This window comes from Meles meles, chromosome Y, assembly GCF_922984935.1.
Source record: "Meles meles chromosome Y, mMelMel3.1 paternal haplotype, whole genome shotgun sequence".
Classification (NCBI taxonomy): domain Eukaryota; kingdom Metazoa; phylum Chordata; class Mammalia; order Carnivora; family Mustelidae; genus Meles; species Meles meles.
Genome location: NC_060088.1, coordinates 12,674,939 through 12,687,665, shown reverse-complemented (window position 1 = coordinate 12,687,665; position 12,727 = coordinate 12,674,939). Strand labels below are relative to the sequence as shown.

At 35.9% G+C, this 12,727-nt stretch overlaps 1 protein-coding gene across 2 annotated transcripts in view; it reads right to left on the bottom strand.

Annotated features, from left to right (window-relative positions):
* LOC123935823 (probable ubiquitin carboxyl-terminal hydrolase FAF-X) overlaps positions 1-12,727 on the bottom strand; it is a 157,555-nt gene that overhangs the window by 98,834 nt on the left and 45,994 nt on the right. For both annotated transcript variants that reach the window (XM_045996623.1, XM_045996624.1), the window contains exons 7-11: positions 6,811-6,926; positions 6,372-6,623; positions 6,158-6,296; positions 2,900-3,052; positions 1,848-1,952 (exon numbers count right to left, since the gene is read on the bottom strand). In XM_045996623.1, coding sequence (XP_045852579.1) covers positions 1,848-1,952; positions 2,900-3,052; positions 6,158-6,296; positions 6,372-6,623; positions 6,811-6,926 — 765 coding nt within the window. The remainder of the gene's footprint in view (positions 1-1,847; positions 1,953-2,899; positions 3,053-6,157; positions 6,297-6,371; positions 6,624-6,810; positions 6,927-12,727) is intronic.

Here is a 12,727-nt window from a genome sequence, read left to right as displayed (position 1 = left end):
AAAGATATGAATAACCTCTCACTAGAAAGTGAGAAGCACCCTCAAAATATAATGCTTTTAACTGAATAATAGACATTTAGTAAACAATAAGGCAAAGGGCTATGCATTGATGATAGAATTCTTATTATGATTATAGTTAAAGAATCTTGCCAATATTAGAAATAGAGGAAAAACTGATACCACTCCATCTTTCTGTCACAATGGCTATTAAATATACGTCACCATTTCAAAAGTTATTCTCTTAAACTAACTTTTACAGGGGCGCCTGGGTGGCTCAGTGGGTTTAAAGCCTCTGCCTTCAGTTCAGGTCATGATCCAGGATCCTGGGATAAAGCCCCACATCGGGCTCTCTGCTCTGTGGGGAGCCTGCTTCTCCCTCTCTCTCTGTCTGCCTCTCTGCCTACTTGTGATCTCTGTCTGTCAAATAAATAAATAAATAAAATCTTTAAGACAAACAAAACAAAAAACTAACTTTTACATTATCCACAATAACTTCCCAATATTGATTTCCTTCCCCGCCTGATTACTTCAATGCGTTAAAAAATACATACAAAAAATTTCATCACATTACTAAGATTCACCTATTTGTTGAATTCTGCTAATATATTAATTTTCACTATTGTGTTGCATTCCATTATTAGTTTACCGCATACTACATATTTATCCTGTTACTATTCACAGACAGTTGGTTCTTTCCAGTTCAGGTTTAATACAAATAATTTGCTACTGATTTTTTTTTTTGATAAAGATATTTTTTTTTTTTTTTTGATAAAGATATTTTTAAGTAATCTTTATACCCAACATGGGACTCAAATTTACTGAGATCAGTAGTTGCCTGCTCTACCAAATGATCTACCCAAGGCACCCTGCTACAGATTTTTTTTTTTTTTTTATAAAGATTTTATTTGTTTATTTGACAGAGAGAGATCACAAGTAGATGGAGAGGCAGGCAGAGAGAGAGAGAGAGAGAGAGAGGGAAGCAGGCTCCCTGCTGAGCAGAGAGCCCGATGCGGGACTCGATCCCAGGACCCTGAGATCATGACCTGAGCCAAAGGCAGCGGCTTAACCCGCTGAGCCACCCAGGCGCCCCCCTGCTACAGATTTTTGAACATGTATCCTGATACACATATGATGAATTTTTTTAGGGTACACATTTAGAAATACAACAGGTGTATCACAGAACATGAAACATACATTTTGACAGATAATGTCAAATGTTTTTCTCATTTATTGTACCAACTAAAGTTATCAAGAGCAATGCAAATTACTTTCAACAAGAAATCTTGTGATTCTAATTCTTATGGTTACTAAGTAATCATTAATGAACAATGGCATATGACTTTACCTTCCTAATCTACAAATTCTCTAACAAACTTTGCCAATTAACAGGGACTGAATATAAAAAAGTGCCCAAATAGATTAATGCAGATAGGATGTCAGAGACTCTGAGTGCTCTTTCTGAATCTCACTTTTATGTTTTATGTATGTCAGAGAATCACTGCAGTTTAGAGTATTCTTTTAGCTCTATATTTATAAATGTCTACTTATTATAGCAAGTAACACTCTCCTGCATTTCCAAACGCAAAAAGTATGCAAAATAAAAGTCACCAGAGGAAATTAAACAAACTGAAATAACCTGAGTGAAAATGCGATTATTCTGTGATGGAAATGATAACTATAATAAAAACTAACATTAAATTCTTACTAGAATAAGCAACAATCATTTCTTCATGGAAGATTCTTTGGTGAAATTTGATAATAAGTATTTATTAGGTAAACATAATTAATTAGCAATTAATTAATCTTATTTAAGAAAAGAAGTACTACTTTACTATTTGAATTACTACCTTAAAGCAATCAAAAAGATGATCAAGTTGTTCAGGAGAAAAATCCCAAGCCAACTTTGCCAGCAGGTCATGTACATTCTTCACAATGGCTTCATGTTTCCCTGCCTGTTGAAAAACAATATGAAATATGCCAAAGTAAACAAAAAGAACCAAGGTGTACTTAAGTTTAAATAAGGAAATTAAGTAGGTAAGTAGAACTACTTTGTCCATTTCTATTAATAAATATTTCCACCTGTTTCATTTGAGGTTATAGGATAATTGTTAATATTTTAAAATGCTTTAAAGCTCCCACTTGTATCACTGTATACTCAATTTTTTCATATAAATGGTAATGTGCTTTCAGAATTCAAATGAAAATTGATTACAGATATTTCTAAATAAAATGAAGAGAAAATAAGGCAAAATAGTGGATTATCTCAAACTGAATATTTAAGTACTCAATGATGGGAAGACTAAATATATATTTAGTTTTCTTTGAAAAAGGGTGGGCTGAGGGGCTCTGGGTGACTTAGTCCTCAGGTGTCTGCCTTCGGCTCGGGTCATGATCCCAGAGTACTGGGATCTAGCCCTGCATAAGGCTCGCTGCCCGGCAGGAATCCTACTTCTCTCCTATTCCCCTCCTCGGTTCCCTCTCTGGCGGTGGCTCTCTCTGTCAAATAAATAAATAAAATCTTTAAAAAAAAAAAAAAAAAAGGGTGGGCTGGGCAGGACTTTGTAATCCTCTCAACTTACTCATGAAAAAAAAAAATTCTTCTAATATTTGTTTCTTTATATAACTTGCAAGAAAAAAAATCAAATTTAATTATTCTTGTAAGTCTACATGTCATATATGTAACTATTGTGCAATTTATGATTTATACCTGCAGAGAGAATCAAGATCAGGGTAACTTGTTTTTTTATTTAAAAATACTCAACACAATTCTGTGTATATCAAGAGTTAAATTTTAAAAAAGTCAAATAGTACAAATTCATATGCCAATACCTACTAACTACTACAAAATATTAAATTTTTAGTATCTTTCTTATAAAATAGCTATAATTAAATTTCTTACCTGTGCTGCCCAGATGTTATCAAGATCCTGTAATGTAAGAGCCTTTTCTTTAATCACAAAACGAAGAATCTTCTCCAGCTTTTCCACATACTGAGGCTGATGAAGACTATCTCGCAAGACTATGGATAAGATACTGTTCTGTTGTATCCATTCCTAAATGTAATACAAAAATTTGTTTAAGCGGAAGCTAAGATTAGGGTGGGCAAAATTACAATTACAAGATAAATAAGCACAGGAATGTAAATGCACAACATGGTACTGATATTCAACACTGCTGTATGATGTACAGACAGTGTATTCTTTTTAAAAAAGATTTTATTTATTTATTTGAGAGAGGAGAGAGAGAGCACGTTCAAGCATACGAGGGGTAGAGGAAAAGAAGCAGCAAACTCCCTGGCCAGCAGGGAACCCGATCCAGATCCTACGAATCTGGGATCAGGACTTGAGCTGAAGGCATATGCTTAATAGAATGAGCTATCCAGGAACCCCCAGACAGTATTTTCTTTTTTTTTTAATTATTTTTTTATTTTTAAAAATATTTTATTTATTTATTTGACAGAGATCACAAGTAGGAAGAGAGGCAGGGAGAGAGAGAGAGAGAGAGAGAGAGAGGAGGAAGCAGGCTCCCTGATGAGCAGAGAGCCCGATGCAGGGCTTGATCACAGGACCCTGAGACCATGACCTGAGCTGAAGGCAGAGGCTTTAACCCACCAAGCCACCCAGGCACCCCCAGACAGTATTTTCTTTAAAAAATAAAAATCTATACAGGATGACAGATGTTAAATTTACTGTGGTAATTATCTGACAACACAGGTTCGAACTGTGTTGAGTCCATGTATGCACACTTATTTCCCCTTATGATTTACTCAATACATTTTTCATGATTACTTTAGGGTAAGAATATATATTATGGAATACATATAAAAATATCTGCTAATAGACTTTTGTCGTAAATAAAGTTTTTAGTAGTTAAGCTTTTGGTGTATCAAGTTGTACGAGGATTTTCAATTATGCAGGGCACTGTAGCAGAGCACAGGGAGCTCAGATGACTAAGCATTTGACTTCTGCTCAGGTCACAGTCTCCAGGTCGTGGGATGGAGCTCACTTCACACTCCTGGCTCAGCAGGGAGTCTGTTTCTCCCTCTCCCCCCTCCGCTTATGCTCTGTCTCAAATGAGTAAATAAAATGTGTATTTAAAAAAAAAAAAAGGTCAACTGTATATGTAAATTAAGTCATTATACTGTATGCTTAAATTTAAATAGTTATATATGTCAATTACATCTCAAAAAGCTGAAAAAAATACAAGTAAAAAATTAAAATATAGTTCAGATTTCTGAATAACATTACTGGATTGAAACATGTTTACATTTACAAATTATTAACACTCTAGTGTAATATGTTTATGTATTCTTTTTTTTTTTTTAAAGATTTTATTTATTTATTTGACAGACGGAGATCACAAACAGGTAGAGAGGCAGAGAGAGAAGAGGAAGCACGCTTCCTGCTGAGCAGAGAACTCCATGCAGGGCTCGATCCCAGGACCCTGGGATCATGACCTGAGCTGAAGGCAGAGGCTTTAACCCACTGAGCCACCCAGGTGCCCGTTTATGTATTCTTTTAATGCAAAACTATTCAATAGTTCACAGAATCCAATTTTGCACATAAAGTACTCCCAGATGTACTAAACTTAAAAATTATATCCCACAAAAAAATTATATCCCACATAATGTGCTTATTGTTTTTTTAATGAAAAAAAAATTACAATAAATAATTGTAAAGAATTTAATTTTTCGGGCGCCTGAGTGGCTCAGTTGTGCAGCATCTGCCTTTGGCTCAGGTCATGCTCCTGGAGCCAGGGGATTCAGTCCCACAGCAGGCTCCCTGCTGAGCGGGAGGCCTGCTTCTCCCTCTCCCACACCCATTGCTTGTGGTCCCTTTCTCACTGTCTTTCTCTCTCAGTCTAATAAATAAAAAAATAAATCTTAAAAAAATATGTTTTAGTTATTTATATACAGAAATGGTCTCATAAAAATGTACCTCAGCACATTCCTCATACTATCTGTGAGAATAATCAGTGTTATATTTCCAGTCGGTCTTACACATTCTTTGGGGGAAAAATCAATAGAAATGCCACAGCAATGACATACTGCTTCAAAAGTTTGCCAACACTTTCATTTTCTGTACCTTTCAAGGACTGGTCATAGTTCATAGATGAGGGCACATTTTAAGTAGCTAAATGCCATACTTGAAACCTGACTCCTAACAGTGAATCAGAACCTGGGGTCAAGGTTACATACCATTTCTTAACAACCAAAAAGCCCCAAGCATCTTTGACATTGTGATCATTTTCACTGATTAATTTTTTTTAAACTAGGCTGTATGCCATTGTGAGCCTTGAACTCACACCCTGATATTGAGAGTCACATGCTCTACTGACTGAGCTAGCCAGGTCCCCAATCATTTTCACTATTAAACTGAGGACTTTTTAAGGTGGAGATCATTCTTCACACATATATACCCAGTACCGGCATACAATATATACTTAAAATATATTACCAAGCAAATACCTTACAAGGCTACGGGACAGTATTCATTTCAGCACTTAAACATATAAATATCTATTTAAACTATTCCCTTTCAATACCAAAATGGTAAGCATAAATGATTCAAAAATTAACTTTTACAGATGCCTGGATGGCTCAGTTGGTGAAGCATCTGCCTTCAGGTCAGGTCATGATACCAGGGTCCTGGGATCAAGTTCCACATCAGGCTCCTTGCTCAGGAGGGAGCCTGCTTCTCCCTTGTCTACCACTCCCCTTGCTTGTTGCTCTCTCTCTGACAAAAAAATAAATAAAACCTAAAAAAACCTTAAGTTTTAGAAAGCATGATTTTATTCTTTTAATTGTAAAGTCTTACTTTAGAACTTGAAACCAAACTGAGTTTCCACAGTGCCAATTCATACACTAACTTCCAGATCTACCCATTAAATCTACTGCATTTCAGCCAACCCAGCAAACTATAATTGCCTCATTACTACCTGTATTCAACAACTGTAAACTTACCAAAGACACAGTAATAGGTTAGGTTAATAGGAAGTGATAGGTTAACTTATTAAAAAATCGTATCTTATTGCCATTATATAAAGTTTTAGGATTTAACAGTCATGAATCCGTGTCTCAATTTCAGAATTACTTTCTGTCGTTTCTAACACTGACTGGTGCTAATATCATTCATAAAAGAAAAATCAAAGGGACTTACTGCCATTCGTTCAGCTGTCAGCCATTCTTCCTCCTCAGGATTACCATGCCGATTAGTATAATATGATACACTAGATATCACTTTGTTAATTTCATTCAGTGCATTCATCTTTCCATTAAAAGAAGAAATTTGCAACAATCTACAAGAGAAATTTTGATTAAGCATCATTTTAAAAAGTCAAGCAGATAATTATTTAAAGAGGGAAGTATCTTACCTGAGTATCATTTTCAATCTGAAAATTTCTAAATTTTTTACAGTTTCTTCTTGTCCCGGAATTCTGGAAGCCAAATTCTTCAGAGATTTAATAATCATTGAAAGGGCATCATTTTTTGTTTCATTCTTTGCTTCCTTTTTCAGTTCTTCATCAGTTAAATTTTCTAAGAACTGTGGAACTATTTCTATAACTGGAAGAAAGTATTTTTTCACTGTATGTTGGCTGAGAAACTCATAGCATTGTCCAAATGGTCTGAAATAAGAAAAACACAAACTTTCTGTTAAAATCTGTATTCTTCTAACATGCACATTTAGTTTTAATACTTAGAAAATGTCACATTACCAATTTAAAATAAAAAAGACTAGAAAACTAACTTTTAATGATTTTCAATGCAATACAGTTAAGTAGAATAAATACTGACTTTAAAAATATAACTTACTTAATAAGGGCTGCAATTATTTGAACACTCAGTGCTGATCCATTAACAAAACGATCATGCAAAATCTGGAACCCATTCAATGTGCCAAATTTATTGATCAGATCCACTAGCCAACCCTGCAACACAGTCAATGCCAAGAGTTAATTCTTTTCTATAATAAAAATTTTCTAAGTTATATCTGGAATATATGTTTGAATAAGTCAGAAATAGAAAGCTCAATAAAATAACTATATTAAATTATCTTTAAAAAGAATAAATAATATTTGTGTTATATAGTCATTCATATATTTATGGAGACTTAAAATTTTTCCTGTTATGATTTTGTTCTCTGTATCCCTTCAATCAGAAGCAGCACAGGCTCCAATTACAAAGTAGCCCCTAGGAGCATAGCTATTATTTATTCATGTCCCATATATTTAAATAAAAATTAAGCAAAGACTGTACAGCCAGCTAAAAACATTTTTATATATAAGAATGTAGAAAAAAAAAAGGTATGTAGATATAAAAAATCGATTGTAATAATACAAATGCACAAGAAAGATCATTAAGAGGCACCAGGGTGGCTCAGTCAGTTAAGCAGTCGTCTTCAGATTGGGTCATGATCTCAGGGTCTTTGGATGGAGTTCCAAATCAGTCTCCCTGCTCAGTGGGGAGCCTGCTTCTCCTTCTATGACTCCTCCCTACTGCTTGTGTTCTCTCTCGCTCTCCTCAAGGAAAAAAAAAAAAAACTCATTAAACCTAAAAAGCTGAGTTTTAGCAGAAAACAAACAAAATCCAAAATAGGAAAGAGGCATTTCTACCCCCAGAGGCAGAAATAAGTTCTACATTTAAAAACAGGCAAAAAAATTATCCAGGGGCGCCTGGGAAATGCAATGTCTGACTTTTGATCTCAGCTCAGATTTTGATCTTGGGGTTGTGATTTCAAGCCCGTTGGCTGAGTAGGCTCTACTCCCAGCATGGAGTAGAGCCTACTCAAAACAAAACAAAACAAGAATCCAAAACAAAAAATTATTGAAGACACATGGGAAAAGCTAAATAATAGAAAACTGTTTTAAGAATACATCTGTGTACACTAATGCTAAATTTGATACAGGAACCTAAAATAAATTTTAAAATCTCCAGTAAAACAATTATTTAATTTCTGAATAAATTCAGTATACTACAGAGTGCCTGAGTGGCTCAGTCACTGACATGTCTGCCTTTGGCACAGGTCATGATCCCAGAGTGTTGGGATCAAGTCCTGCATCTGGCTCCCTGGTCACTGTAGAGTCTGCTTCTCCCTCTCCCTCTGCTGCTTCCCCTGCTTGTGCTCTCTCTCAAATACATGAAATATTAAAAAAATAAAAATAAACTCAATATACTCTACTCCTACCTTTATATTTGTTTTAAAAGGGTAAATTGTGGTGTGGCATCAACTAGTTTTAAGTATAGAAAGCTTCAAAGTCCTATTGTTATGAAATAACTTTATCTCCAGGATTTCTGGAAATCACTCCACAATTTATAGCAACCAAACACTGAATCAAAAACAATCATATTTAGAAGAGTAAGGCAATTTCATTGTGTTTTTACTCATCCATGCCTACTTCTCCAGAGCAGCAAAGTTTAGTGCCTTACAGAAACTGAAGAGAGCAAACAGAATTAACTCTGCAACATAATAACCTAGTTGTGAGCAGCCTGACAGATTGGTCTGTGTCACTATTTTGGATGCCAGAAAAACAAAAAATGGCTTGGAACTGAGACTAGGGGAATTCCATGGGAAGGAGCAGGCACGGTGCATGCAAATGGCTAGCAAGTCTCCTAAAGCAAATTACTGATTGAGAAATACAATAGCATTCCTTGGGGTGCCTGGTGGCTCAGTTGTTGAGGATCTGCCTTCGGCTTAGGTCATGATCCCAAGGTCAAGCCCAGTGCTGGGCTCCCTGCTCAGCAGGAAATCTGCTTCTCCCTCGGCCTGCTCCTCCCACTAATTGTGCTCTCCCACTACATCAAATGAACACAAAAACAAAAACAGAACAAAACAAAAAACTCCTAGAGCACAGAGTGAACAGACACCGAAGGGAATGGGAAGGGAATGAAAACATGTCAGTACAAAAAAAAAATCAACTAAATAAAGTCAGTAAGGAAGGAAATAATATACAAAAGAACTGTAAGATATAGGAAAAGTAAGGAAATAATATACAGAAGTAAGATATATGGAAAACAAAGAACAAAATGGCACAAAAGTACATCCTTCCTTATCAGTGTAATAACACTGAACATAAGAAGATTAAACTTTTTAATCAAAAATATACAGATAAACAGAATGGATGAAAAACCAGGATCCAGGGGGCGCTGGGGTGACTCAAGTCAGTTAAGAGTCGGACTCTTGATTTTGGCTCAGGTCATGAGCCCTGAACTGGGCTCCCTGCTCAGTGGGGAGTCTGCCCGAGATTCCTTATGCCCCTCTGGCCCTTCTTCTACTTGCACCTCTCTCTGAAAATTAGTAAAATCTAAAAAAAAAAAAAAAGAAAAAAGAAAAAGAAAAAGAAGAAGAAGAAACCAGGATCCAATGACTAAGAGTCTATTTATTTACGATTTTACTTATTGGGGTGCCTTGGTGGCTGAGTTGGTTAGGTGTCTGACTTCAGCTCCGGTTATGGTATCGGGTTGCTGGGATCACACCCAGCACCAGGCTCCCTTCTCAGTGAGGAGTCTGCTTCTCCCTTCCTCTGCCTGCCACTCGCCCCACTCATGCTCTGTTGAGTGCTCTCTCAAAAATAAAATCCTTTCTATTTTCTTTTTTAAGATTCATTTGAGGGACAGAGAGCACGTGCCAAGAGAACAAAAACAGGGCGAGCGGCATAGGGAGAGGAGAAGCAGACCTCCTCAGGGCAGGGAGCCCCACTCCGGGCAGGCTCTGTGATCATGACCAGAGCCCAAGGCAGCTGCTTAACTAACTGAGCCACCCAGTCGTCCCTGAAAGAGTCACTTTAGTTCTAAGGATATGTATAGCTTAAAAGAGAAAGACGGAAAAATATATTTCATGCAGACAGTAACCAAAACAGAAATGAATGACTATCAAAAAAATGGACTGGTAAGTCAAAAACTGTGATAAGAGACAAGACATGTAATTACTGAAGGTCAATTCACCAAGAAGATGTAACAAGTGTAAGAGTCACCTTCAGAGTTTTTAAATATATGAAGCAACTACTGACAAATTGGAGAAATAGTTCTGCAATACAACTTGGGGACTTCAATACTGCATCTCCAATAACAGAATTAAAGAGAAGAAAATAAGCAAAGACAGTCTTACAAAACATTACAGAACAATCAACTTTTCAGACATATAGAACACTGTACCCAACAAGGGCAGAATACATATTCTAAGTGCACATGAAATACTCTGTAGAAAGAAGTCTTAAAAAGAGTAAAATTAGGGGCGCGTAGGTGGCTCAGAGGGTTAAAGCCTCTGTCTTCAGCTCAGGTTATGATCCCAGAGTCCTGGGATCCAGCCCTGCATCAGGCTCTCTGCTCGTCAGGGAGCCTGCTTCCTCCTCTCTCTCTGCCTGCTTGTCATCTCTGTCTGTCTAATAAATAAATAAAATCTTAAAAAAAAAAAAAAAGTAAAATTAGGTGTGCCTGGGGTGGCTAAGTTGGTTAACTGGTGGCCTTTGGCTCAAGTCATGATCCTAGGGTCCAGGAATTCAGCCCCATGTCCATCTAGCTCCCTGCTTATTGGGGAGTCTGGTTGTCTTTCTCCCTTTGCTTCTTTGCCCCTCCCCTGCTCATGCACTGACCTCTTTCTCTCAAGTAAACAAACAAACAAACAAAAAAAAGTAAATCACAGAAGGCATCTTTTCAGATTACAATGGAATTAGAAATCAGTAACAGAAGAAAATCTGGAAAGTCCACAAATATGAAGAAATAAAACAACATATTCTTAGCCAACTGATCAAAGGAAGAATCTGCACCACAAGGAAAATTTACAGTTTTAAATGTTAAAACAAACAAACAAACAAAAAGAACAGATTTCAAGTCAACAATGTTAACATTTCACTTTAAAAGAATCTAGAAAAAGAGTATCGAACTAAATCCAAAACTAACACAATGAAACATCAGACCAGAGATAAACAAAATACAGAATACAAAAACAGAAAGAGGAAAAAGAAAAAAAAAATATCAAGAAAACCAAAAGTTCTTTCCTGAAAAAAAAAAAAAAAAAATCAATAAGAAAAAAATCTCATCAAAATCAGAAATGAGAGAACTTTATTATAGTTTATAGAAATAGAAAATTAAAAAGTACTATGAGTAACTGTACTGAAAGTATTATGAATTAGTATCAACAAACTGTATAGATAAGATGGATAAATTTCTAGAGCACACAACTTCTACCACAATTGAGCAAGAAGAATAGAATCTTAACAGGCTTAAAATTTAGTGAGGAGATTGAATCACCGATCAAAACCTTTCTAACAAAGAAAAATGAGGGACCAAATGGCTTCATTAGAAAATTGCAAAAAGCACTTAAAAAGAAGAGTTAACACCAATCTCAAGTATTTCCAAAAAAGTGAAGGAAGGAACATATCCAAACTCAATTTAAGAGACCAGGACTATTCTGATACCAGAGCCACACGATGATGTCACAGAATAACACTAATAAACACATATAAAACCCCTCAACAAGGTATTAGCAACATGAACAAAAGGGACGTTTCTTCCTGGGATGCAAAGATGTCCTGACATACAAAATCAATCAATTGTATATATATATGTTATGTATATGTGTAACATATACAATGTGTCACACACATGACATTACTAGAATCAAAGAAAAAAAAAACACATCATCTCAATTCATGCTGAAAAAGGGCCAGGTATAAAACTCAACACCTAAAATGATAAAAATGTACAAACTAAGAACGAAAGAAAATTGCTTCAAATTAACAGTGGCCACATATGAAAAACCGGTATCAAACTCAATGATGAAATATTGAAACCTTTCTAAGATTAGGAACAAAGTAAGGATGCTCAGCTTGACCAAACCTAAACAGCTAAAGGTACTAAAGGTACCAAAGGCTAGCCATGGAACTTCGGCATGACACAGAAATAAACGGGCATCCAAATTGGTAATAAAATAGTGAAATTATCCATGTATGTACACATTTCACGTAACTTTACAGGGATTCTGTGCTGTTATTTCTTGGATTCTATTTATGTATGTGTATACTGACACACACTAAAGCTATGTTCTGCTTTCTGCTTCTACCTTTTTCAATCTGTTCAAAAATGAATCAAAATGAATATAATCAGTCTTTGAGACATTAAAAACTCACTATGGATACCCGGATGGCTCAGATGCTTTAAGTGTCTGCCTTTGGCTTGGGTCACGGTCTCAGGGTCCTGGGATAAAGTCCCACATCAGACTCCCAGGTTGGCGGGGAGCGTGCCTCTCCCTAACCGAACTGCTCCCCCTGCTTGTGCTTTTTCATTCTCTCTCAAATAAATAAAATCTTAAAAAAAAAAAAAAGCCTATCAAGATCCAAAGATGACATATATGTTGAAAAAAAAAACAACCCTCACTAAAATGACATGTAAAACACTAGGACACTAGAATGAACATATACAAAACAGGGAGCTTTCTTTATATCCTGGTCTGCTACTTCAGTGCTTTTGGCTAACTTCTTAGCTGTACTGATACATCATTAGTTTTTTAAAATTTTCTACTGAACTTCCTTGAAATTAATTACAATTTGGGCAGCCTGTATCTTCTCTGGGCAAAATGAATGTAGACTGAAAGATTACCTACATGACCTAAAACTCAGATACTAATCAACACTAAGATTTCCTCTTAAGAAATCAAAGCATTTTAAGAAATAATCTAATGAGGGGCACATAGGTGGCTCGTCAGTTAAGTACCTGCCTTAGGCTCAGATCATGA